Genomic DNA, 26,695 nt, shown 5'->3' with positions numbered 1-26,695 from the left:
CCTCTTTGCCTCAGTGAATTCAGAGTCAGAAGTCCTGGGTGAAAGCCTTTGGCCTACCACGGGCTCACAGTATGACCACAGGTCAATGGTCTTCTCCTCTCTGAGCCTTGGTTTCCTCACTTTTCAAACAGGGGCCATGTAGCTTACATGCACAGTCAGTCACACAGAGACTAGCTTCTAGAGTTTCTAGGCAAAAGGCCAGTGGGATAATGGCTGTGACACATGGGAAGGGTGGCTTGGCCAACTCTATTTAATTCCCATTAAATCTTTTCTTTGTCAGAATGCAGACCTCCCAAATCCTAACTTGGTCCATTTCCACCAGAAACCATGTCATTCCGGGCTGGAAAGTCCCTCTCTGCCTGTTCTCCTACTATGCGCTCTCTGTGAGGTAGGCCCTACATCCCAGCCCTCCGCTGCCGATGAAGGACAGGGACTGGGGTTTAGAGAAGCCACCATAGCCTGGGCTGACCCAGTGGACGGGAAGCAGGTTGGCGGATGTCAGAGCCTTTGTCTGCAGTGTGAGGTTCTTCCATCTCCACCACCTCTCAGCTATACTATCATTTCTCCAACAAGCTGCTCCAATGTGAGTGCCAGCTCTTCTTTGGTAGGTTCCAGAACCCTAATTCTATCACCCTAAGCCTCCAGGGAAGGGGGATTTCTGCAAAACCCCACCTCTAGGTGCACCTGACATCATGGCCACCACTCTGAGACACTCCCCCACCCTCTGCAAATCAGAAGCCTAGTTCCGTGCCTTTCATGTCCACAGGGCAAGGCCTGGCCCAGGCTAGCCAGCTACCAAGGATTCCTGTGGCCAAAAATGGACAGAAATTCTCCCCACCCCACCATGTCCACCATGGTCGGCAGCCAGCAGAGCAGCTGGCACACAAAGCTCACAGGAACTGGTCTTTATGAACTCTATTTATTCTGTAATTTCACAGAATACAAACACTGATAGATACTCAAAGCCCTTGTCAGGACTCCTTAGTAATTAATGGATTTCCCTATACATTCTCAACAAGAGTACTTGGATATAATCTTTGCCCAAAGATGTACGAATGAGGATGGACATTTACTGAACATTCACTACAACCAGGTATAGTACTGAACACCAGGAATGCCATGGTAGAGAATAAGACACAGGAGTCAGGCTCCTTGGAGAAAGAATCCAGAGAGACCAGTCAAAACAGCTTAACCTTTAATGAGTGTTCTTCTAAGCCCTTTGTACAGATTAGTTTATTTAATCTCTGAATCTCTAAAGGAGCAACATTCATAAACTCCATTCTACAGAAGAGGAAATGAAGGCAGAGCAAGGAGCTGCCATTTACCCAAGGTCAGACAATGAGTGGGAGGAATTTAGCATCAGGAAGTATGGTTGCAAGCTCTTTAGATTTCAGCACAATGCAGTGACGAAAATCTACATGCCAGTGATAAGAGGGCAGGACAAAGGCTGAAAGCTTTGTCTAAATGCAGGTAAGACCCTGAAAGACTACAGTTAGACTGAGGCTAGATAGAAGAGGACAGGGAGGGTCGGTTCAAGGTGCTCCTGCTTAGTCAAAGGATTGCTTCCAGGAGGGAGACTTTTCTGGTGCCTCAACCTGTTGACATTACAACACTACATTGTCATCTACAAGATTCATCCTTGAGATGTGCACAAATGAGTTTCTTAAAAATCATAAATCATATGGTTTAAGAAAGTTTATAATTGTGTTAGCTTCATTCATTGCTATCCTCAATATTCCTCAGCCTGTGGGCCATGGGCTAAACATATCCTGCATTGCCAAGCTAGGTGCCTACAAAGGTGCCAGTGAGAGAGAGAGAGAGAAAAAAAAAACAGATGATGTTTTATTAATCCTTTACGTATTGAGGACAAGAATCTGGTCCTTAGACTCAGTTCTTCAGCCAACAAGCCCATGTGACTTGGAGCAAGCCACATGGTGGCCTCTTCTTGCACTAGTTCATGAAGCTTCCAGTCAAGTAGACTGCTTAGGAGGGTGAAACATGAACATTAGGTGGTAAGAATATGATGGGGCTAGGAACTGTGCTGGGCCCCATCCCTTCAGGAAGAAGAACTGAAGGTTCTTCAGAGAACTGAAGGTTCTCTGTTACTGCAGCCCAGAAAGGTGATGAAACAGAGAAAGACTAAACTACAAAAGATCAAGGGGCTGGAGAAATGGTTCATCAATTAAGCGCACTGACTCTCTTCCGGAGTACCTGGGTTCTATTCCCAAGCATCCACATGGCAGTCCACAGTTGTCTGTAACTTCAGGATCCAACACCGTCACACAGACATACATGTAGGCAAAATATCAATGCACATAAAATAAAAACAAATAAATTATATAAAATAAATGCTAGACTGGAAGAATCCTACACAACTCCCCTGTGACATCAAGAATGCAGTAGAGGGCCTGGCCCAGAGACAGCATCACAAAATAGTTAATGGATAAGCAAGTGGGCATCTCAAGAGAAGCAGAAGCCACATCTGGCCAGGTCCTGGAACTTCCTCTGAAGATTTCCTTTGTAGCTATTACTTTGTCGCAGGTTTAGAAGTCCCAGCCAGTGCAATAAAGCAGGAAAAACAAATAGGAGGAAGAGACAAAAGTATGTCCTCCTTTGCAAACCATATGACTTCCTGTCTAGAATAATGAGGAGAACTAACTGAAACATGAGTAGAACAGACAATATATTTCAATAAAGAGAGAAAAGACAGGATCATACATTGCATACAAAAGTGCAAAAATAAAAAGGTTTCTTTAGTAACTCAAAGCCAAAAATTTATAACAGCAACAAAACATTAAATTTCTAAGTATAAACTGAATAATAAATGTGCAGGGATTATGCAATAAAAACTATAAAAGCTTACTGAAAGATGTTTAAAAGCCTCAACCAAATCGGAAGACATAGCATGTATGTAGTGGATAGAAAACTTAATATTTTAACGATGCTAACTGTTCACAAATTGATACAGGCACTTAATTTCAGCTTTTAAAAAGTGATTTTTTTAAAAATGAGAATGGAAATAAAATTCATCTAACAAAAAAAATAGCTAGAAATGTTTGAAATGAAGCAAAGAGAGGAAACACATAAACACATTACGAAGATAGTAAATGTCATATAAACTAGTATTTCATAAAGTGAAGATGGACAAACACAATAGAATGACCTAAAACAGACTCTGGTCTACCCACCAAGAATTAAAGCAAAGGCTGTTTAAGAAATGGTTAACTACGGGGGAAGTGATGACAGGGTGATAGTTCACATCGCCACGCCACTGAGGTCAACTCCAGATGGTTTAAAGGGTGTGAGTGCAAGCGGTATTATAGAATGACTAGAGAGAGAAGTGGACACGTTGATCCCAGCGAGAGAGAGAGATTCTTAAGTGTAAAAATGAAATAAGTCTGAGTCTGCAGCTCAATAAAAAAGTCCATGCTTAGCATCCGTGGGGCCTTGGGTTCAGTTCCCAGTCCATTTGAAGTAAGTGGGGTCAGGAAGATGGTTGCTGTGAAAGCTTGGCAACCTCAGTCTACTCTGTACAGGGAGAAGGAGGGAACTGAACACACACACAGACACACACACACACACACACACACACGCTTGTGCACATGTGTGCACATACACAGTGCCACACACACACACAAAACCGTATGTTGTGGATTTGCAAGTATGCATGCACCTGTGTGTCCATGTATGTGAAGGCCAGAGGACAGCCTCTGCCATGATTCTTCAGGGTCAGCTATCTTTTGAGGGTGGTTGAGACAGAGCCTCTCACTGACCTGGATTTCACTGAGGAGCCCAGGCTGCCTGGCCAGCAAGCCCCAGGGATCCTTCTGACTTTGTTTCCCTAATACTAGGACTACAAATGTGTCACATCATACCTAATTTTTTTCTTAACACGGATGCTGGAGACTGGACCCAGATTCCCAAGTATTCTGCTGAACTGAGCTATCTCCTCAGTCCTATTATTGTAAATCTTTACAAAAAGGATAAAACTTCCTTATGGGTAATGAACAAACCTGGAAAATATTTCTAAGTAGGTGAAGCTTTCATAATTTTCATATATGAATAAATTTACTTGTCAATAACAAATGACAACATCCCAACACCCCTAATAAAATAATCAGTAAGAGGTGAAACACATTCCAAACATAAGGAAAAACATGTCACAGATGATCAGAAAAAAAAAAAATTGTCTTTTTCAGCATCTACCTCTAATGTTCTTCCGGCATTAGCTCAACCTCCCCAAAAGGCAGTGACTAAGACAGTAACAGCTAGGCATCCTAAGCCTCTCTGGGGAGGCATGTTATAAATTGTTGACATGTGCTGCTTGCACATGCCCATGGATACTGTGACGTACAAACACACACAGTTCAGTCCTGAGAACAGTGCAGCGAGGTGTGAGCTGTTATGATTCCTCTTTACAGAGATGGAAGCCAGGTCTGGAGACTTTAAATAATTAGCCCAAAATCACACCCACAGCGCAGGGTGAAACCGGAGTTCAAACTGGGGCCCGCCAGCTCCGGCTCCAGAGTCCAGGCTAGTAACTTTGTTTCTTATAAATTCATCTTAAGGAAATAATCAGATATTCCAACACTCAGTCGTATTCTTCAAGATGTTACATGTATACTGGCAGAAATTAGTTTTGCACAGGGAACGAAGTTATAGAAAGAACGGGGAAAGAACGCTGACAGGGTCCTGCCACCAGCCCTTGGAACACACACGCTCAGGATTTAACATTCACAACAGGAAATGCTTGCGATGGAATGCTAAGTGAGGAGGGCCAGACAGCAGCCTCCTCGGTGGGTGAGGGAAAGCCACCCTCACGAATGTGACGCAGCAGGCAGTACTGGATAGCAAAGAGCAGGAGGTTTAAGGAGTCCTGTGGCTGTTGGATCTTGGCGTCAGACTCTGGGATCTGGCCTTGCCACCCACCAGAAATGTGACACTTGGGTCCTGGTTTCCTCCTCTGTAAAATGGGAGTGATCTGCCCTACAAAGTGAGGGCACCTCCCCAAGGTGCCTTGTCCACCACTGCTGGGCGGGAGCCTCTGTAGGTGGTGGTTTCTCTTCTCAGTTCCTTCAGGACATTTCCATGTGTGCCTTAATACATGTGTCCTGCCTCGCTCATCGTGGGAAAGATTGCCTAGGCTGGAAGCCTCAGAGCTGCATGTGGCTGTCTCCATCCCATTTGTAACCAGCTTGGAATCCCTTGTTGCCCCAGGGTCCACAGTCACCCTGGCTAACTCACCAGGCCAGACAGGGACAGAGCAGAAGGCTGGGGATGGGTACTTCTTTGGCCTCAAGTAGTAGAGTCCAGCTTCTTTTTGTGAATGGAAGTTCACCCAATGAGGACCTCACAGCAATCTCCTCCCTACCAAGGGCCCAACATCACACTGGATTCCCTGTGATCTGGCCAGTAGTCTCCTGGCCAGCATCACACTTCCTTATGGGCCTCAGGCCAAGCCTTGCTCACTGGCCATGCAGGTCACCAACCTCCTGACCACATCCCTGTTGAAGCCATTCCCCTGCCTTCTCGCTGCTCCTTAGATAATGCCCTGAATGTCACAGCCTCCTTCTGTGCCTTCTCCACCTTCTTCATCTTCCTGCCTGCTCACAGGGAGGCCTTACCTCCAGATCAGATCAATCCCATTCCATAAAATACTCAAGAATCTCTGGCAAGTGCTGTCCTCCATTCCCTAGCAAAAGGGCATGTTCTGTTTCTTGCTGGTCTCAGAAGCAGGGACTGTGCCAGTCTGGGCCCTTCTCAACTGGAGTCTGGCATAAGCGGACTCCATCATCCTTTGAAGGGCCATCCCTGCCCAACACAGACAGCTGACTCAGACATTCCTCACAACTTTGGGTGAGGAGCAGCTGCCCTAATTACTCTCCTTTTCAGGTAGGAAAACTAAGGTATAGTAAGTTCAATCAATTTGTCCACTGCCGTGGAGGCAGTGGTAATAGAACTGGGGGGGAGGGGGTTGAACTTGGGCCACTGGACTCCAGATCCTGTGTTCTGATCATCTATAATTTTTGAAGTATGACCACTAGATGGTGAATAAATGAATCTACCCAGTGACTCCACCCTCAGTGCACTCAGAGCCCTTGGCCTTATCTGGGAAGATGACAGGGCTCTGACAGAGGCAGAGTTGGATAGAGCCTGGTCTAGCCTAGACCAGCTGAGAGCTCAGGCAAGATTCTGCAGACAAATACAAGAACCCTGTCCCCGTCGGCACAGGACTCAGCCCTGTCACCTCAGTTCTTTTGCTCCTGACTCTCCAGAGGATAAAGTCCCTTGTGTTTCTTCATGCTCATCTTGACCCAGCCTCCCATCCTGGAGGCTGGTGGGGTATCTTTACCCTACAGTCAGGCTAAGAGCTGGCTCTGTACCATTACAGCTGTCAGCAGCAATATAGTAGGGTCTCATTACACCAAGCATGATGAATAGATAGATGGGCAGACCTAGAGGAAGCGAACATCATGCTAAAACAAGAGAGCAAGTTCAGTACAGGGCTTGAGCATGGCCAGCCCTGGATTCTCAGATTACCCTCTGGGCTCAAAGGAGCGCTGATGAGCAATGATGAGGAATCATACCCTCAACACAACTCAGACACATGAACTTCAGCCTCAGCCAAGCCACCAGTTCCATCCAGATAGAAGGAACTCTACCTGCTTTACAACTTGATCAGGGACAGACAGACTGAGGTCTCTGACCCAGCCGGTCTTCCCTGAGCCACTGCCACTCACTTGTGCCCACAGCCAAGCATCCAGGCAAAGGGCACGGCCTGTGATGTTTTTTGGAAGTCCCAGTGGGAGAGGCAGCTTTCATTTCATGGTTTTCTCTGGAACTCACACCCTCAGTTACACCCAATGCAGAACACTCACATTCTGCATGGCCTAGGACTAATCATAAATGACTTGTGTTATGCCAACATCTTCCATATTAGATTGGCACAGAATGACTTCAAGGCTCAGCCAGCCAGTCCCATCTGCACATCCTAGCTCCATATGGCAGGAAGATTTGCCTTCGAGGGACCAGCCTCAGTGCCAAACCCTTCATTTGGAGGAGGCACCTAGGAACCCTCTTGCTACATGGCATGTCCGTGGGCAGGATGTCTGCAGTGCTGAGAGGGCCAGGGCCACCAAGGGCCAGAGACAGTAGCTGAGAAAGTGCCTCCTGCAAGCAAAGGGCTAGCTAGGAAGGAGTAAAGCAAGAGCAAACCCAGCTGTTCAAATATCCTGAGGGACCCTTGCTTGGCCTCTGCCAAACAAAAATCTCCAAGGAAAAACCCTTTCTGCCTTCTGCCTCATCCACCGGGACAAGTTCCTGCACTGGATTTTCATCTTCCCATGCTTCAGTTTCTCCACCAGTCCATTGGGAGAGGCCTCACACTTGTCTTTTTAGTCAGTATGGGATCTAATGAGGCAAGTAAGGCTCACGCCTACAGGAAGAGGTGTGATACAACATGATGACAATTATTCACACTGTTGGCCTTGTCAGAACCTAGTGCACAAAGTGGCTGCTTGGCACAGGATTCCTAAGGGTCCCATTGCCTGAGAGGAACCCCAGTCTAGCCTGACCTGAGAGTCGCAGACTTTGGGGGGCTGAGGCAAGTGTGTTTGCAGCTCTGTACAAGAACCTGGGCATGAGGCACTGGTCCTGTCTCTCTGTGTCCAGGGTTCCCATATGTGCCTTTGCCTTCCACTGCAAGAAAATCTGACAGGCCAGCTGGGACCACCGGTGAGTCTCCAGAGTTTAGAGGTCAATCACTGCTTACTCAGCACAGCCCAAGCCAGTTCAAACTTTCCTTAAGCCATCTTTGCATTTAGCTTAGCAAAGAGTGACCCTGGACCCTGGCCAGGAGAAGCCCAGGGTCGTTGTTCACCTGGTTACCCTGTGACTGGCAAGGGGGGTGGGGAAGCCAGAGAGCCAGAAGACCTTCTGCTCTTCATTCTCCTCCCTCTTCTCCTGAGAAGACGATTCCAGGAACTTCTTTCCCTATGACCCAATGTTACTGCCACTGGCACTACTCCAGACAACAGCCTGACAACCTTGACTTCTGCTCTATGCAGGAGCTCAGTGGCTGAGGTTGTGTCCTCATCAAAGCCCCAGCTGCAACAGTCTCACGAGAACCAAACCCGAGTTTTCCAGGAGGACAACTGGAGCAGGTAGCAGCCTGACCCCTTGTCCATTCTATCTCCAACTTGAGTTCCCCTGAGTTTCAGGTATCTCCCGTGACCGTGCCTGGTTGGGTTTGCAAACATGATGTCAGTTCAGTTCTTCTGGCCTGAAGGTTGTCACTCAGGCCAATGCCAGACTCCCAGTGTGCCATCTCCTTCCAATGTCCATCCTCTCTCCACCCTCCCAATTCATGACACTCCAAGATGACCCCTCACTACCCAGCTCAGCCTCCTCCCTAGCCTAGTCCTACCCATCAGGCTCAGCAATCTTCTAAACTATCTTTACGTGTCTTTCCCAGTTCAAAGCTGCCACACCTCTCCAACGTATAACTCCCAACCCCGGTCAAGGTTATCCCTGTGAAGAACCAAGGTGCCCATCTGCATATGCCCATCTCAAGGGCCCTGGGTCCAAGTAGCCACTTCTCCAACCACAAGCTAAACCCACTGCTTTGTAGTACACAGACAGCCACGTGCAGAGCTGGGCGCAGGGAGACATTAGAGCATCTTCAGTCTGGAAGGGAATTCTTCGTAAGATCCTAAGAGTCCTCCTCAGGAGCCACTAAGAGACACCCCAAGTGAGACCCCACCCCATTGTCATCCCACCCCACGGCCACTGATAATACTCACTTTAGCTCCAGGAGGACCAGGTGGGCCTGGGTTTCCATATGGCCCAGGAGGACCCTGGAGGAGAGAGAAACAAGAGATGAGGGGGGGAAGGAACACTCCATGCCAGACAGTACTGCCCTTCCTCAGGCCCATTTGAACAGCACTGTCGGCTTCTCGGCCTCACGTCTGGGGCTGCATGAACGCATCTCGTGCCTTATCTCATCACCCCATGCACCTAGGTGGGTGGCAGCATTTCCCCTGCTGTGAGCATGAGGAAGCCAGCTCTCAGAGGGTGCTCAGGAGGCTGAGGGCAGAGAAAGCTTTTGACTCTGCCTACTGAGCTCAGGGTATACAGCCTTCGCTCCCAGACCTACACTGCTGCCACAGCCTCAGGCTCAAGCTACACTTAACTACACACTTCTCTCCAACTTCCAGGCACTTTCTCCTCTTCACCTCAGCTGTCCCCAGCATCCATCTAGAATGTCCTGCTTATCTATATGAGCAGAAACTAGACCTATCCTCAAGGCTCAACTCCGAGGCCATCTCCTCCAGAGAACTTTCTGGGACTACTCCAACCAAAGTGGCCTCTCCCATTAGACTTTGGCAGAGCCTTTGGGTCAGGCCTTTATGGAGGGTGGGCATGGCCAGGGACAAAGGCCCCTTCCTACAGAGGGTGAGAGCCTTCCCTCCTTTAGACTACAGGCTCCAGGCAGTCCTCTAAACGTGCCTAGAAGCTGTGCCCAGACAGTTCAAGAGACTTGGTCAAGGTCACGTGATAGAGGGGTGATCATGCAAAAGTGGAGTCTTTGGATGCTGGCTTCAGACCTGTTTTGTTGTTGTTATTTTTTTTGTTTTGTTTTGTTTTGTTTTGTTTTCATGCACTGAACTATTCAGGCCATCTTCCAGGCCCCTCTGACAGCTGGCTTCTCTCACATCCCCTCCTCCAGCAAGAACCCATCCACAGGATTCCAGCCTAGCAACACAAACGAGCAGAAGTGGGTCAAAACCCAGGGCCTTTGCCCAGAGGCAAGTCAGGAGTAGATGGGTGGGAAGCAGCATCTAGACGGGTCCACTGCTCCTGCTCATGCTCTCACAGCGCATGTCCACTGCACCATGCTCTCACAGCCTTGGGCAGATCCCTCCTGCTCATCAGTCTGACTGTGTCTAAAGCCCCCCGCCCCCACCAACTTCATTCTCTGGGCCATTCCCAAGCTGCAGCCTGTCACATTCAGGCCACAGCACCTCCTCCTTTATCCCTAAATTGGGAGTCTTCCCTTCTCTGAGTACTAGAGGAAGAAAGGATGTCCAGAGAGCTCTCAGCTTGGGGGGGGGGGTGTTATAATACTATGTGTGCGAATTCCTGCCCCCCTCCCAACAGTCTAGGGGTAGAAGCTGAACAGGTTAGGACCTGGTCCAGGTTCTGAGCCTCACTCAGTCTGCACCCTGCCCCCATCCTCAGTCTCCCTATCTGTCTTATGAATACCCCAAGCCTATGGTTCTCTAAGGAGTCTGGAAAAGCTCATGAGTCTACTCTGTCAAGGTTCTGAGGGTGTAAGCAGAATTCAGGCTCAATGGAGGTCACTGAGCAGGGATCCCTGATTCCCAGCTCCCCCCCCCCCCACTCCCTCAAGGACCAAGCATGGCTCACAAGGTCAAGAGCAGCTGCCTCTCCTTGTTTGTCTTGGTTGTGCCACACACACACACACATACACCCTCACGGCTGTTGTATCTATGTCCTCCCAGCCACTGCCTCATAGGTGCTTAGTTGATAAGGAGCCAAGCAGACTAATTCCATAGACAGAGCTTCTTGGAATGGTGATGGGGGGGTGTGTGGAGAGGCTCGGGATTCCCCATCCCTCCAAGGCTCGGGGACTATGCAGGCCACAGGGCTCTGGGTGATCTCAGGTAGGACCCTGCCCCCTCCAGGGCCAAGAGCTGCTGTGTGCATGCAAGTATCAGGTTTGTGTAACCCAACAATCCTCTAGCTGTAGAATTTTAGGATCTATGGAATTTGAAATGTAGAAACAGACTGAAGGGAGTGAGGGGCAGGTACAGAGCCTGTAGCCTATCCAGAGAGAGATTCGAGCTGGAAGGAAGCTTCAGATGTAGGACCCCGATCCTATAGGTAAGGAAACAGGTCAGAAAGATGGACGGACTAGACTTGCCTCAGGTCAAAACAGCTTCCTGGTGGGAAGCTTTCCCAAACACAAGCCCTGCACCTCTGCTAGGAATCATGTCAGATGGACAGCCTATCTCCTACTGAGGCCAGGTGGGGACCCAGGTGGCACTGACAGAAAACTCAGCACTCAGGAAGGTAAGTGGGTTATCGAATCAAACCACCTGGGCACAGCCCTGGTTCTGACGTTTACTCTGACTTATCTAACGGAGCTGCGCTCTTGGGGATCTCGGTTTTCTCCTTTGCAAAATAAGGAGACTACTAGCTCCTATTTCCCAGGGTGGTTGGGAAGAATGGCAGTATCACGTTCATGTGGATCAGCCAGCAGAGCTCTGGGAGCATGGCTGTGCCCGGCGACCTGCTGAGGAGCTCCAGAAAGGGAGGGCCATCAGAAAAAGGGGCGGTGTCTCATTTGAGCCACAGATAGAGGACTTTACACAGGAGAACAAAGCTGGCTGGTGATCAGGCAGAATTTGGGAACAGGGGTCAGATTGCCTGCCCAGGAATGCTAGGTCAAAGTGCAAGGCCCTAACACCTGTATAGTCCCCAGCTCTGGGCATGCATCCCAGCAGGCTCTGCAGCCAGGAGGAAAGGCAGATCAGATGGAAGGTTCCAGAATCCTGGGCTCAGGAGGACACAACCAGGTCTGGAAAGAAACGGGGCCCAAGTAATTACATAATCAAAACCAACTTCTGCACTTGGAGCTAAAAATATGCAGCTTCCTCCTCTGGTGCTTTCCCGGCCCTTGGCCTGAGAAAGGCTCAATCTGCCTGGGCACGGAGATGAGTGCCATTGGTCGCAGCCCAGGGGCAATAGGTTTTCCTCTCAGAGGACCTCAGGGTCCCAGCATTTGGGAGGATCTTGGACTCTGGCTCTGATATTGCTAGTCACACCTCATCCCTGAATAGATGCCCACACTGGCTGGCTGCAGAGGTTACACCTGAGGTGGGGCCACACGGGTAGCACAAGGGATTGAAGTGGTTGGCACTCAGGCTTTTGGTTCCAGCAGCTACTGCGCTCTAACTGACCCCAAGCCGCACCCCAGCCTGAGAGCTCAGCCCTTTTCTGGGGTCACGAAACTATTCCTTCAGAGCTCCTAGTCAGTATGGTCAGGAAGAAGTGGGAGGAGGCACCTCAGGGTCTCATTCTCCCACACTGAGGTTTTCAGGTCAAATGTCTGCTTATGCACTTCAGGAGTCCCTGCTCTGCCCTAGGCCACAAGCAGTGCTACAAGTAAAAGTACAAGATGTCATCGTCATCCCACACTATGTCCACCCCCAAAAGATACAATGGAAAATGGGTACAGAGGATCACAGCAAGCTGGGGCATCACGGCAGCAGAATATCAGCAAACGGTCATCCAGAATCTCCCAAGACACACAGCATACGCCATCTCTTACCCGAGGACCTCGTGCACCTGGAGATCCAGGTAATCCGGGAAGCCCAGGGGGACCCTGAAGAGGAAGCAAGAACGGAGCTGAGGCAATGCTGAGGTACGGCAGAAAATGCAATCAGTCAATAGTCCTGTCCAGAAGTCCCACAGCTATGAAGAGTTCCCTGAGATCTCAGCCTCGGGGAACTCATGCGTACTGGGGTTTTCAGGCCTTCTAGAAATAGTACTGATTCTTTCCCAACTTGTGAGGCCCTGTTTTTTAATCACTCAGTTAACTTGTTAGGGTGTCATCTCCTCCAGGAAGCCTGCTTGGCCCTTTCCCTCTTTTTTACTTTGGGGAAATATCTGTTTGGAAGCCCGGCTCTCTTTGCAAATGGCAGCCCCCTCAAAGGCACTAACACAGAACATGAGTCATGCTACCCTCAGGGCTCAGCCAAATGTCTGATAACATAAAACAGCAGGCAAACTCGGAGCTCAGCCAAGTTCTCTGCAGAGCCAGAGCAGAGAAGGGACTTAGCCAAGGTCACACCAAGCATCCTTGCGCCACAGAGGTACAGTGTAGCACAAAGGACATATGCAGGGGCTTTGAAACATCTGGGCCCGAGTTCAAATGGCCTTCCTGCTACTCACAGCTGGATGTGACCAACTCCGCCTCAGACAGCCCAGCCTGTATCCTGTAGAAGAGCAACGGTGCCTGTAGGATTATGTAAGGACAAGAGGCAGTATGCGCCTTATCTACCGTGGTGCCTGCATGGAAGTGTGCATCTGTCCCTACGGGGTCCAGCACCATCACGGCTCCCCAGGAGCCTTCAGCAAGCCCATAGGTCTCTCTGCCTCCTCCAGGCTAATCCCTCAGCATGTCCTTGTTCAACAGGATTTAATGGCTCCTCACTTCCCACAAGAGAAAGGCCTGGCCCTGAAGTGACCTAGAAGCACCTGCATGGCCCCTATCTCGGCTCCTTTTGCAAGAAAGCAGGCGGTGGACTGCTAAGCCAGGGGCTGGAGTTTGTTTGCATCCTGACTTTAGCACTGCATGCTGGGACTGGTGTGATTCCTCCCCCGCCCAGGTCTCAGCTGCCCCCTTTAAAATGCATGTAGCAACTAATGACCGTCCCTTCCACCCCAGAGAAGAAAATGAGATTAGCAAGCACGCATGCCCGAAACTGAGCCCAAGCCCCTCATAGGAAGCCAGGCTTTCGAGGAGTGTGAGGCTTGGGAATTCATTTGTTTCAAATAACCATCCATGAGATTCCAGGTTCCCTTGCCCAGAGTTAGAATCAGTGTTGAAAACTGAGTTGGTTCTGGCTGGCAACGGATCGCAGTCTCACGCTGGGCAGCCCGGCTAGGTTCAGCTCAGCTTGGCACACTGGCCTGTGAATGCTCTCGGGCTTGCTCTCCCTGATAATCATAGCCCAGATCCAGACAGTTAGATACCAGCAGTTAGTCTATGGTCACTGGACAGCCCTACAAGAGGGAGGGGAGCACGCCATGGCCTCAGGCAAGTCCCAACCTGCTCTAAGCCCCTGCGTGCTTCCAGACAGGTCTGCAGTGCCCCCATCCAGTCCACGTAGGTTTGGGACTGAGGCCAGACCACCTTCCTCTTCTCCAGAGCCGCAGGAGACAGCCTAGGGCTGGGGGCTCGCCCAGGCAGAGCACCCTGCCGTGCAGAGCTGGCTTCATGCCAGCTGTTTCCACTCCCTCTCCAAGCCTGGGTTTCCATGGCTGTCCAGCGAGGATAATAATAGCCCGTCACCACGGATAATCTATAAAACGTGCTAATCCTCGTGCCTGGCATGAAGTTGATGCTCAAATAGCGTGAGTTGTTATTTCTGCTAGGCAAACCCCTGGGACTTCCCCATTCAGCAGTTTAAGCTACACACGCCCCTGGCTACTGTTTTGGGGAGAGTAGTGTCTTTTTCTAGTAGGCCCTCCTCCTTGGCTCACTTCTCTAAGGCAGGTGACCCACATTGGAGGGTCTGCACAGCTGGAGGTGTCCTGATCCCTTTCAATGGGTTAAAAAACTATATATCAGAGATGGCTCAGAGAGGCAAAGGGCCTTGTCCAAGGCCACACAGCTAGCAGGAAACAGAAGCTGCCTAGGGCCACCGGGCTTGATCTCCCACCCCGATCAACTTCTTCACAGCCAGAGCTGGACAACTGTCTCTAATTAATCACGTGGCCTGGCCTAAGCCCCTTCCCAGGGCCACCTGGGAAATGAGCATGCTTACCTTCCAGCTACTGGCATCTCCTGAGCTGTAGGGAAACTGGGCTTGGGTTTATCAGATAAGAGAGTAAGTAATGAGGCCATTTAACATTTGCCAGAAAGCAAGGCCATACTCCAGAATAAACCCTGATGAGACTACACCTACAGAAGCCTAGAGGCACCCTCTTGACATTTCTTCTGTCAAGAGGCAACTGGGCCAGAATCTGACCTCACCTAGCACATGTGTTCAGCACACCCCAGGGCAACCCAGTATTTCTGGCTTGTCTTGGTAAGGTCATCCTATAGAGGCTCTTGACCCAAGCTGAGGCATGGCTACCACCTCCAGCCCACCAGCCAGCGACCTGGGCCATGGCTACCCAGCCCAGCTTCAGACATGCCCCTGGCATACTCAGTGTTCGCCTTGCTGGCTTGGGTAATGGTGGGTGCCCTGGCCCCTCTGCTCCATGCGAGTGAGTGCCTGCTGTTGCACGGTGGAAAACGTGGCTGTTTCTTTCCAGGCCCACAGCCTGAGCGGGGGAGCCCAATGAATCATGAGCTGGGGTGGGATTTTTCCACTCCACACTGCAAACAAGGAGGCCTCTGAGAGAGCTCAAGTGGGGGAGGGGCAGGGTCCAAAGGCCTGTCTCTGTCCAGGGAGTGCAGGAGGCCTGGGCCAGGGTGCAGGCACACACACAGAGCCTCAGAAACATGAAATAGCCCTGCAGGCTTTTCTTGGTGTCCTGACCTCCAGTAGCCAGTCCAAGAGGATCCTGCTCTTGATCAAGAACCCTCCTCCTTGTGCCAATTGCAGTGAGACCCTGTACAAAGAGTCAGACCTGCTGGCATCTCCCCCTGGCAATCAGCAGCCAGGAAGACAGTCTACAGGCTTAGGTTCTGGGAGGCTTGCATCCAGGTCTGAGTGTGTTGCTCTCTGTTGGGTGACATAAACAATGACCTCCTGGTCCCTGGAACCTGGTCTGTTACTGTCCCTTGATGTCTGCAGAGCACCCACCCAGTGCTGTGATTTAACTTCTTCATGGGAACCCAGTAAGTGGTCCTAAGTAAGCCACCATACTGCTCTATGCTTCCTGGCTCAGCGTGTCCAGCTGCAAAATGGGAGTGTAATAGCCATTTCCTGAGACTACTGTGTGTACGCTCGGCAGTCTTTTTTGACCCCTAGGGTCCCTCTGCTCCCTGAGAGCCAACTTCCAAAGCCTGAGTTCCTCGCTCTTTCATGTTTCTTCTTTTGTGAGGCCCAGTCAACTCGGAAGACCAGCAAAGGCCTGCATGCAGGGAAAGGGGTGGCTTTCTTCCATTTACTCACTACTGTGCCATTTACTCACTACTGGCTCAGGGATTCAGTTCTGGCTAAATAATGCCTTTCCTGTCCCTTCTACCTGAAAGTCATCTGGGTATGACGGGTATGGTAACAGCCGTGGTTGCAGACCCCTGCTGGCTTCTCCTGTGCTGCCCAGACCTTCAAAAAGTTCCTCCAGAAATTACACAGCCCTGGATTGTTAAGTCTTCCTGAATTCCCACAGAACGGAAAGCTCAGAAAGTCGAGAGCCCTGTCAGAGTTCGCATAGCCCAAAGCATCTAGAAAGTTTATCACCACTTGGGCTAAGAATAAAAACACCCATGTTTATCAGAACATAAAGCATGTATGCTTCTTCAGTTCATTCAGCCCTGTCACTCCTGTGGTAGGGGAGTTTTGCTTGACCTCAGGGATCCTGGCCTGGGAATTGGGACCACCTGGGCTTTGCAAGGACCAAATTCATTCATTTATGTCAGAGATCTTCACTGAGCACTACCCTCATGTCTCAGTCCAATCTCCCCAAGGACAAGAAATCCAAGCATTAGCGGAGACCAGCAGCCTCCTGGGCCATGCTGCCTCATGAACCAGGTCCTGGGCTTAGACAACCCTGCCCCAGCTTCTGCAGGTGACTTCATATCCCCAGCTGAGGACCATGACACATGCCCACCCTAGAAGAAACTCCAGCCCTTGAGAGGAGTGAGAGAATCCCCCAGTTTCTGGCACTTGGGGAGACAGTTGCACGTTTCCTTCCTATGACAGATCCCTGGGCATAGCCTACTTGAGAGGTGGAAGCCACTATACCATGCTACAGAACTGGCTCAGAGGAAGGATGGTGCAGAAGGAGAATTTAATCCAAGATCTGTGCATCCCCTGACCCAGGAAGTATCATCCCCGTCTGCTGTGCTCAGAGCCTGCAAATCAGGAGAAACGAGAGGGGAGGATGGGTATTCGTGTCTTCACTACCTCCACTTCCACACCCCCAAACACGGTCCTGTCCTGTCTCCACTCCTGGCCTGGAGAGTGTGGCTGTTCGCCTCCTTCATTCGGCTATGGTGCACCACACAGCCAGAGGCAGGACTCCTTGTCACAAGAGGAAAGTTCACCTCCTCCAACCCTGCGGGCCGGGGCTCTGAGAGTATGCAGCCCAGTTTGCTGAGCTGTCTGAGCCAAGAGCACCTGGGCCAGGGTCAGGCTGAGTGCAAAGGCTCCTTGACTTGTTCTCCAGGTCCTTTGATCCCCGACTCCAGACTGCCGATTTGAGAACAACGGGAAACTTGAGCTGAGCGCTGACCTAACAGTGGAGCACTGTACACTGTTTCCATAAGCTTCGAAATATGGTTATAATGAGCAGACTCTGTCCCCTTGGAGATGGGCTGGATAAATATTATTCCTAATTATTATTAAAACCCATTAAGTGTGTTTGCAAGACCCAGGAAGTCCCAGCATCTGCCACTGTCTCCACACTGCAGGGCTCCTGACCCTTAAACCCAGAGCCCAGTGGGGACCTGGCTCTGAGGAGGGGGCACCACTGCCCTGCGGTCATTGCCAAGGTCAGAGCAGGGGCCTGAGCCTGCTAGAACCCCCATTCCACTACTCCCCGCTGAGCTGGATGAGCTGGCCTTCAGCCAGGGAAGGTCATTGGCCCTGGAAACAGTCCCAGGCGAGCCCCTGCACATGCAATGCTTTTTCTTTGTCTCTCCCTTGTTCCCTCTGACCCACAAGGTCCTTCCTCACCAAGCAAGGGTGCCAGCCAGGTAAGTAGTGCGTACCAACAGAAAGGTCAGGCTGGAAGCTCCAAGGAAAAGTGGGGATCAGGGTGGCTACCCAAGAGCCACCACCCTCCCACCCTCCAAGAGAACTGAGTGGACTGGACTTTCCTAGGAACCCTTCCACTTTTTCAGTGTCAGTAACTACTAGATTTCATAAAAAGAGCACCGCATGTGCCAAGCCAAATACAGCCCAAGCTACTCATCCATGACTTCTGTCCACAGCTCCCAGACAGGCGCACAGGCCAGCAGGGCCACATGGGAAGCTGTTTGTCAGATCACTGTGGTGACCTAGGTCTGTCATCTATGGTGTTCCTAAAGCCACAGACCTTTGCATTGGGTTAGCAGTGAATTACCACCATCGATCTGAGCTGTCTAAAACCCAGGGAGGCCTACCAAGTCTGCCCCAGTGGCTCACAGCTCTATGCTAGAATAGGCAACCGCTGAACCAGGAAGGACAAGGAGTTAGGACCCAAGCTAGCCCCCTCCCCAATTAGCTCTTTTCTCCCTTGCCCTTTCCATGGGGTGCTCCCTTGGACCAAACTGCTCCGTAGCCACCTGCTTATGCACCACACGGCATGGAGACCCTACCCAGTCTTACCGGCAAGCCACGGTCTCCCTTGGTGCCTGGAGGCCCCATCAGCATCAAGAAAGGTGTGGGGCCTGGCAGGTGGAAAAAAGGGAAGCTGCTGCTGGTGGGCCGGGGGCTGGAGGACAGGAGGCGAGCTGGGGCAAGGACCAAGGCTGGGGTGGACAGCTGGCTGGGCTGGGTGGTCAGGCCTCTTGGTGAGGCATCCTTGGTCATCTTCCCAGGGCTGAGAGGTACAGTCTTCTGGGGGTTGCTCTTACGTCTGGTTTTCTTAGAGGCTTCCAATCCTGTGGATTTCCTGCTTCCAGCAGGAGTTGAAGCAGAGTCACGAGTGGGATGCATTGTTCTAGGATTTCCAGTGTTCAACGGAGGGAGGGCTGTAGCTTGTGTCTGAGAGCTCAGATAGGGAACAGGAAACTGGGATACAACAGCTTGCTGAAACGTTTCAGGGGCACTGATGTCGGTCAAGACTGGCTTGCTGGCCCAACTGGTCATCTTGGACTTAGACTTTGCTACTTTGGAAGCGGACTTCTTAGAGAAGCCAGCAGCAGGGCGCGGGAACTGGGGGCTGGAGGCTGGAGGTTGGAGTGTCATGGAGGTCTTCTGGACAAGCCTCACAGTGGGGCTAGAGGCTTTGGAAGGTGCTAGGTGGGAGGTGGGAGGCATTGGCTTCTGGGTGGGCAGAACTGGCTTTGTGGATGAAGGGGCACCTGTTTTCTGCATTGGATGGGGACTTTTCATGGATGTAATTGAAAGGGAAGAAGCAGAAGGCTTGGTGTGGGGAAATTTGGTAGGGCTAGCTGCTGTGATCTGTAGTGGCTGGGCAGCAGCTGGATGAAGATTCCTGGTGGAAATAGCCAGAGAAGCTGAAGGTGAGGGGGAGGGTGTTTTCCTGGCTGACTGTTTGGCAGGTGCCTGTGGGGTCTGGGAAGAGCTGTGTTGGGAGCCATCTTGGGGGACAGTCCTTAGAGGCTTGGTGGGCACAGCAGGAGCCACAGTCAGCATGGGACCCTTGTCTACAGGCCTGGCTCCCAGGGTTGCGAGGGTTCCGGTCAGATTCCCCAGACCAAGCAAGGCTGGTTCAGGACGCAAAGCAAAGGCTGGGCCAGAGTCCCAAGGAAAGAGGGCTCCTGCATGGGGACCGTAGGTGTCCACCTGTCGACATCGCTCTCTCAGGTGGGCACAGTAATTACGAGCGACCTGCGCCACGGGATGGATGCTGAACTGACAGAGTGCACCTTCAAACTGGATGGCACGAGGGTTCATCTTTCCCAAGAGAAAGGAGCCCTGGGGATCAAGCATGGAGTCTCTACGGGAAGGCAGCGGGACAGGCACCCTGTGCTGCCCACAAGCTGTCACCAGTGTGACCGTGCGGCTTCGAAGCTCTAGGGCCAGGTGGTGCCAGCGCCCATCATGCACATCCAGGTCGAAGGCCACAGATTGCCGAGGCCCCAGGTGGACGAGGGTCCTGCCAGGGAGGAACTGCAGGCCCAGTTGCAGCCTGTGCTTCCCGCTGCGGATGGCGAAGAGGAAGGCATGGTTCACACGGTGGGAACAGAGACTCAACACCAGGGCCAGCTCCCGGCCCAGGGTGGTGGGGAGGACTGTGGCTGTGGGGGCCTGCAGCCTGGCCCTCTGTGTGAAGATGAAACCAGATGGGAAAGGAATAACACCAGGGGGTGCAGGGCTGCGGCCACCCCCGGCCTTTGTCCAGCTAAGGCCCAGCCGCTGGAGGACATCCACATCTGGGAGGAATAAGATAAGAGGGTGAGAGCCTGCTCCAGCTCTGGCTACAAGCAGCCACCTGATAATCTGCTCGTTTCCCTCCACAGAGCCCTACCTCAGGTGTCACATTGCAGCCATCTGTGGCATGCTGCAACCTTGCATCCCAGGGCTGGGCTGCACACTCCTTCCTGGCCTTCCTGATCCTTCCTGGATCCACATCTCAGCTCTACTACTTCCTAACCCTGTGGCACTAGAGCCTCAGAGTTCCCACCTGTCAGATGGGGTCATATCATAGGACTTCATTGCAAATGGATGTTGAGATGATTTTTTTTAAAAGCAAATGTCTTTGTGGTAAAGGGACTAGCAATAAGTACTTTCAAATGACAACTGCTGCCACCAAAAATGATATTCACCAAACACAGAGCCAGAGATGTGCTTTCCCTCTCCTTAATCCCCTAAGCTTTATGTCACAGGAACTCAGGAAGACCAGGGAGCCTGGCTGGTCTCACCACCTCCTCAGAGGCACACCTTCCCACCCTGGTCTCTGGCTGGAGCAAGCTGAGGAGAAGGGCTCTGCCTCAGAGGAAGCTAAAACCTCACTTCCTCTCAAGCACAGAGGAAGTGACCGGTGCTGATGCGATCTCCAGTCCCCAGCCCAGCACATAGGCATTTGTTCCATCCTTAGTAAGTACCATGATGGGCTTCCCAGAGTGAAAAAGGACTTTGACAGAACAAATGCAAATATGAAATCCATGCATGTGAACCTAGTTCTCTCAGCCATCTCTGAGACAGAAACCCACTGATCTGCACTGTATGTATGCGCTAGATCTAACGGTCTTCTGGGTCACTTAGAAATAAGTCCTCGCCGTGTAGTCTATTGTTCATGGAAAGGCATCCCAACCCACTTCTTTGTGTTATCTGATCATCTTCAGCTATCTGAAGCATCTATTAAGGCTGGCTCCTGACCTTGACCTCTGCAGGGAGCCAGCAAGTACCTCCGGAACTTCCAGCTATCCCTAAAACTTCCATGTGGGCTGAGGGCTGGGTCAGAGCCTGAAGCCTCTAATATTGAGTGTTGAATGCTCTCTTCTTATTGTCCAGTGTGCAGAACACAGGCCATACTGCAGCCTGAATCCAGCACATGATGTCTAACTGGTCCTCAGCTAAAAACCATGAGCAAACGGATGGATGGGTGGGTGAGTAGGTATATGGATAGGTGGATGGATGGATGGATGGATGGATGGATGGATGGAGAGAAAGACAGATATATGCATAGATAGGCAGAGTTAGATGGACTGGAGAATGGGCAATGAGGTACACCTACATGATCATCCTCACTCAAGCCCTGCCTGAATCTCTTCCTGATGCTTGATTTCTCTGTCTATAAACCCCCCAGCACAACGGGCTCCAAATGTTGTAAGCGCTCTGCATCCCAAGGTACTGTGCCCATAGCTTAATGATGAATTAAACGAAACTCTCTTCTTCTGTAGAACCCAAGGGGCTTCCTTCTTCCTATCCTTTCTTACACCTGCCAGTCCCCAGATCTAAGCTAAAACGAAACACTTCTTAGGATTTTTCTTAGCAGATCTTACTTGTTTTAGTCACTGTCCTATCATGAAATACTACTCACTATAAACAAGCTCAAGCAGGAGGCAGCACTTAGCTGGGGAAAGGAGCCACCTGCACGCCCGACAGTGCTAGGGCATTCCTCAGGCCTGCTCTTGGCACACATCCACATCCTTCCCCACATGCCAGGCCTCCAGCCAGGTGGCCAGCCCTAGGAGAGCCACAGCTGGCCAGGAACGGCCTCACATGGGCCTGCTCCCTTCTCACCCTCTGACGGCCTTCAAGGCTGATGGACAGCCAGCCTCTGGGGAAGGCCTGAGGCTGTTAAAGCTCGGATTATGACTGCTGATGTGTCTGCCTACTGTAGAAGGCAGTGCCTCCTGGTCCTTGCAGATGAGCAAAGTCCCAGTGGACAGGAACACACTTAAGTATATTTACCATGCGTGTCCATCCGTTTCTCCCAACCATTGTGGAGGCAGGAACTCGCCTAGTTCACTACTTACGCTCACTGGATTTGATAATCTTCTGGGCTTTGTTTTTTGAGACAAGGTTACTCTATGTGTCTCAGACAAGCCTGGAACTTGGGAGCTTCCCACCTCTTTCTCAAGAGCCAGTATGGCAGATGTGTGCCAGCAGACGTGCAGCTTACACTATGGTAACTTACCCAGGGTGCTGTGAGGCTCACCACTGGAGGTGGAAGCTGGGGACCCAAACTCAGGGTCTCTGTTCTCAGCCATCAACCCACACTGTTATGAAGCTACTCAGATTGGTGAGGAGGCAAAGCAGAGCCCCATGCAGAATCCCACCGAGAGGAAGAGGCAGGAGACACAGAATGAACAGAGAGCCTGAGCCAGGGTGCACAGGCCGGCCAGCTGGCTCCAGCAAGATGCCTTTATTACATAAACCTGGCGTGTACGGCTCTGGTCGTTCCCACCCCCTTCCTGACTCAGGACTCTGGACAGCTGTTCCACAAGCTTGGAAAATATGACACATGAACAAATGTTGCCGGGCAGCAAAGTCCCTCCCTGGCATGGACCTTACCTCCCAGGGGTCCAGTTCCCACCCAGTGGCCAAATCAGGCCATGAGGACTCTCAAGGTGCCTGCTGCCTACCCCAGAGCATGGCAGGCATGGAAGATGGAAGGGCAGTTAATTTAAGAAGCATTATGTCCACTTGGCACAGATATGGGGAGAGTCTGAGTTTCCATGGGCAGTGAGAAGGCTGCCCATCGATGCCTGAACAGCTCCCCAGTGACAACAAAAGCCAAGGGTACAGAGATGTCAGGAGGTGTGGACAAAGACACTGCAGCCTCCATGCTCCCTAGCAATGGTTATGAAGGAGAAGAGGCACTCAGATAAGGTTTGTGGGAAGGAACACAAGGACAGTCCTGCATGCAACCTTTCTCACTGATCAGAGACCCCAAGGGGTTGGGCCTAGGGTTGGCTCCATTCTCTGGATGAGAAAACTGAGCCTTTGCATTTCAGCTAATGGTGTGGATGTCTGCTACCCGAGTTCTCCAGTTCTCTTCCGCCCTCCTTTGTCTTCCACTGGACAAAGAAAAGAGAGAATTACCTTCAGGAGCTCCTTGGGCGGAGGCCAGATGACAGGCAAATGAGACCAAGATCCAGGCGAAGAGAAACCCCCTAGAGACAGGTAGACACAAATGCACACAGAATCAGCTTCCACCCTCACACCCAGATCCGGCCAGGGAGCCAGGAGGGATGGCCTAGCCCACTTCCCTTCTATCCTGATCTCACACTGAAGGCCAGAGGCAAGGCATGGCCATCAAGGGCCAATCAGAGTGGCTCTCACTCCCAAGATGCTCCCAGGCCCCAGCCCAGCATTCCAGCAAGCTCTGGACACAGCTCTGCTCTTCACAGAAGAGCCCAAAGCCCTGTGCTAGATCTAGAGTCCAGCCCCTCCGCTCAATCTCTACATCTGCTTTAGGGCCTCTAAAGTTCAAGACAAGACTCCCCAGGCCCCAGGCTACAGAGAGCAGAACCAAGGCTGAAAGACAGATGGAAAATAGGTTGGTTTGCTAGAACAACCAGTGTCCTCAAGGTGCTGGGCAGGGTGGTGGCACGGGGCGGGGGGGGGGGGGAAGGGGGGTAGGAAGAATCACTTCCCAGGGCTCACACAGCAACTCATCCCTCTTAACCCTGAAAGAAGAAAATGGGCGCTGGGGGGTTGGAGGCACAGCCGTGCCAGGTGCCGCCAGGAACAAACCTGGTTCCCCGTGACTTCTAAGCAGTGTGACTCCAGATGAGTCACTCGGCCTTCTTGAGCTCTTCTGGTCCTATGCAGCATGGACCCACACACCCTCTCTTGCAGGCCAGATATGGGAATTAAATCAGCTCGTGCATTAAACGCCCAGCCAGGGAAGCCCCCCAACCTCACCCCGCACCAGCTGCCACCCTCCTGCTGCATCCGGGAATGGTTAAAGCTGCACTCAGTGGCTATGGCCATGACAGGCAGAAGTGAGGATCACGTTTCACCTTCCTGTAAGAGCAGCCACTGGGACACCCAAGCCACTCAGGGCATCCGATCCCCAGGAGGGCAGAGGGGAGGCCAGGGCACGTGGCCAGAGATGGCTGAGATGGCAGCTGGAAGGTGAGCTGGGTGAGTGGTGAGTGGTAAGGGTTCTGGCTGGGGCAGACTGGCCAGGTTCCTCTTCCAAGAGTAAAACCAGGCTCCTGGGGAACAGGGCAATATAGGAGAAGCAAGGCTGCTGGCTGCAGGTCTTGGCTCATTCCCTGCCAGCTCTCCCTGCTTTCAAGTTGAGCAGAAATGATAAGCAATAGTGAGCCCGGCTTCGGCACTGTGCAACACGCCACCGGGGTTTACTCACACGTGGAGTTCAGAGGACACTGGATGAATACAGAGCACACCAGTGACTAGCTTAGAAATTCATACATGACTCAAAGATGGCCAATGACATGCATGTTGATACCCGCTAGCCACCCTGAAAAAATATTGGGAAAGAAGAGGGTTTTTTACTGGCCTCTGAGTGTTTTTGAATGAAGACAGGCTGTTTAGAGAGGCTGTGGATCACTGCGTGTGTGTGTGTGTGTGTGTGAGGTTAGAAGTCCCACGAACACGTGAGGATGGCAGAATGGGGGAAATGGTCAATGTTAAGGACACCACCCCGGCACTGATCTTCCTTGAGGTTCTTTAAAGGGGAATGACTACTCTGCTAAAGCCTTATTAAAATCAAGTTGAACTAAAGTACTCGGCTGCTTGCAGGGCTGACTGGGAAAGGGCTGTGGGATGCTGGCCATAGCTTTGAGGCCTTCTGCAGCAGGCCTATGCGTAGATGACAGTGAAAATGCCACACGTCTGCATGGTGAATGGGGGCCACACGGTGTAGCAGGACTCGGGACTTGGAAGCATCTCCCCAAAGCTTCCTTCCCTGGCTCTCTCTTCTTGCAGGTTCTTCCTTATCCTTCCCAGTCTTCAGTCATTGCTAGGAATCCTTGTTCTTGGGGACAGATGTCTGGTGCCTCACTCACTGTGGATGGCAACTAACAGCCAAGTGCCCAGCGCACTGAAGTTTGCCTGCTGCAAAGGACAGGGAGTCCTTCTGCCATGGCTGGCTTTCAAAAGCCACAGGTAGCCTCAGTGGCCCTGGGAACTGGAAACAGGCTAGTGAGTTTTATTTGACGAGAAGCCTGCATCCCGGCGAGGGCAGGTGCTTCCCTTCAAGAGCACCTTGTGCATGTCTTATAATAATTTCCATTCTGGGGGCACTCTAGAAGAACAGTAGTCAGGCAGCATGGGAAAGAGCCAGCCCCTGCATCCAAGCTTAGATAGCTCCCAGCATGCCTGTATTCAAAAAGCTCCCAGAAGTCCCACAGTTAAGAAACTGAGTACCCTATTCCCTATTCCCAGCACCTGTCCTTATTTCTCTCTTGGATGTTTTCCAGATGACAGAGGGACAGCAGGTGAGCAAGAGAAGGCACAAGAGCCACATGTGTCCTCTCGGATCATCTCTGGCTGTGGTTATGTGCACCCTAGAGGGTAGACAGGAGGACACTACTAAGCTCTCGGTGGTCAGAAGGAAAACACGTGACACAGATGGAGTCAAGTCTTCTTGTGCCACTCAGCTGCCAAAGGCCAATCCTCAGAAAACTGTAACAAACACAGCTGGCTTCTGGCGTGGAGCTTTTGTGCACATCGGAGGCATAAACTTCCCAGCATTCAGCTCATCTCAGTGAGAGATGGGTCTTGAAGATCCCCAGGGACCAGATTCTATCCCTAACCATCTTTTTGAAGAGATTGGCAACAGGAGTCCAGAGAGAAGAGACTCATCCAAAGCCACACAGCCACTCAACTCTCCCACTAACAGACCTACGTTTTATTTGTTTCCCTAGAGGAGAAATTGAATACTTTTAGAGACTTGCTACTTGCTGGGGACCGGAGCTCCAGCTTTCTCAGCAGGAAGAGATGCGACCGGGAGCCATCTATGTGAGTAAGCTCCAGCCTGGAAAGTTGGCTGCGGAAGGGAGGATGCCGGCAGTGTGACTACTGTTCCAGTGCTGTTTAGGCTACTGTTAATAACGCTGGTGGCTGCACCGGCTTGTGGCTTTGTTCTCCTTGACTTTTGTTTTCCTTTCAGCTTCTTAGACCTTGGCTTGCACATGGAGGGGCTCCATAGTATCTGGAAGACCAATGCCTGAGAACCATTCCCAGATGTGAGCCACAAAGAATCGGACTTTGCCTGACCATGAGCCTTCCGGGGAGAAGCCAGAGGTCCTTGTCCCCTGCAAGAGGCCAGCCACTAGCTCATCACACATGGCTGTTCTTGTTCAGACACTTGTACAGAAGATGCCTTCTGTCTGGATGGCTTTCTCTCCATACCTGTTTCCTGGAAACACTGGAGACTCAAAAGTCCATCCCAGATTAAACATTCAGAGAGCTCCAAGGACTCCAAGCATAGAAAGCATAGAACGTCCCCGAGGCAGACATCATGTGGATGGAGGCTGCACCCAGCTGCTCTGCCATGAGCTGAGTGATGTCAGGGCTCGCTGGAAAGGGCATGAGTCTGTCCCTGTCCTACCTGTGGCCTCACCAGACCCTGTGTGCCCAAGACAGCCACACCCAGGGTTCTTCTCTACACCTTCCACCTCCTCCATGGGAACACACACACACACACACACACACACACACACACACACACACACACA

At 51.4% G+C, this 26,695-nt stretch overlaps 1 protein-coding gene across 6 annotated transcripts in view; it reads right to left on the bottom strand.

The window, feature by feature from the left end:
- The window catches only part of Col27a1 (collagen type XXVII alpha 1 chain), a 118,570-nt gene that overhangs the window by 88,343 nt on the left and 3,532 nt on the right, over nt 1–26,695 (bottom strand). For all 6 annotated transcript variants that reach the window (XM_055611670.1, XM_055611669.1, XM_055611671.1 and 3 more), the window contains exons 2-5: nt 23,085–23,155; nt 18,234–19,966; nt 12,356–12,409; nt 8,802–8,855 (exon numbers count right to left, since the gene is read on the bottom strand). In XM_055611670.1, coding sequence (XP_055467645.1) covers nt 8,802–8,855; nt 12,356–12,409; nt 18,234–19,966; nt 23,085–23,155 — 1,912 coding nt within the window. The remainder of the gene's footprint in view (nt 1–8,801; nt 8,856–12,355; nt 12,410–18,233; nt 19,967–23,084; nt 23,156–26,695) is intronic.

The sequence above is a fragment of the Psammomys obesus genome, unplaced genomic scaffold (assembly GCF_907164565.1).
Source record: "Psammomys obesus unplaced genomic scaffold, mPsaObe1.curated_primary_1811, whole genome shotgun sequence".
In the NCBI taxonomy this organism is placed as follows: domain Eukaryota; kingdom Metazoa; phylum Chordata; class Mammalia; order Rodentia; family Muridae; genus Psammomys; species Psammomys obesus.
The sequence above is the reverse complement of the archived record's forward strand: the minus strand, read 5'-3'. Positions and strand labels throughout refer to the sequence as shown.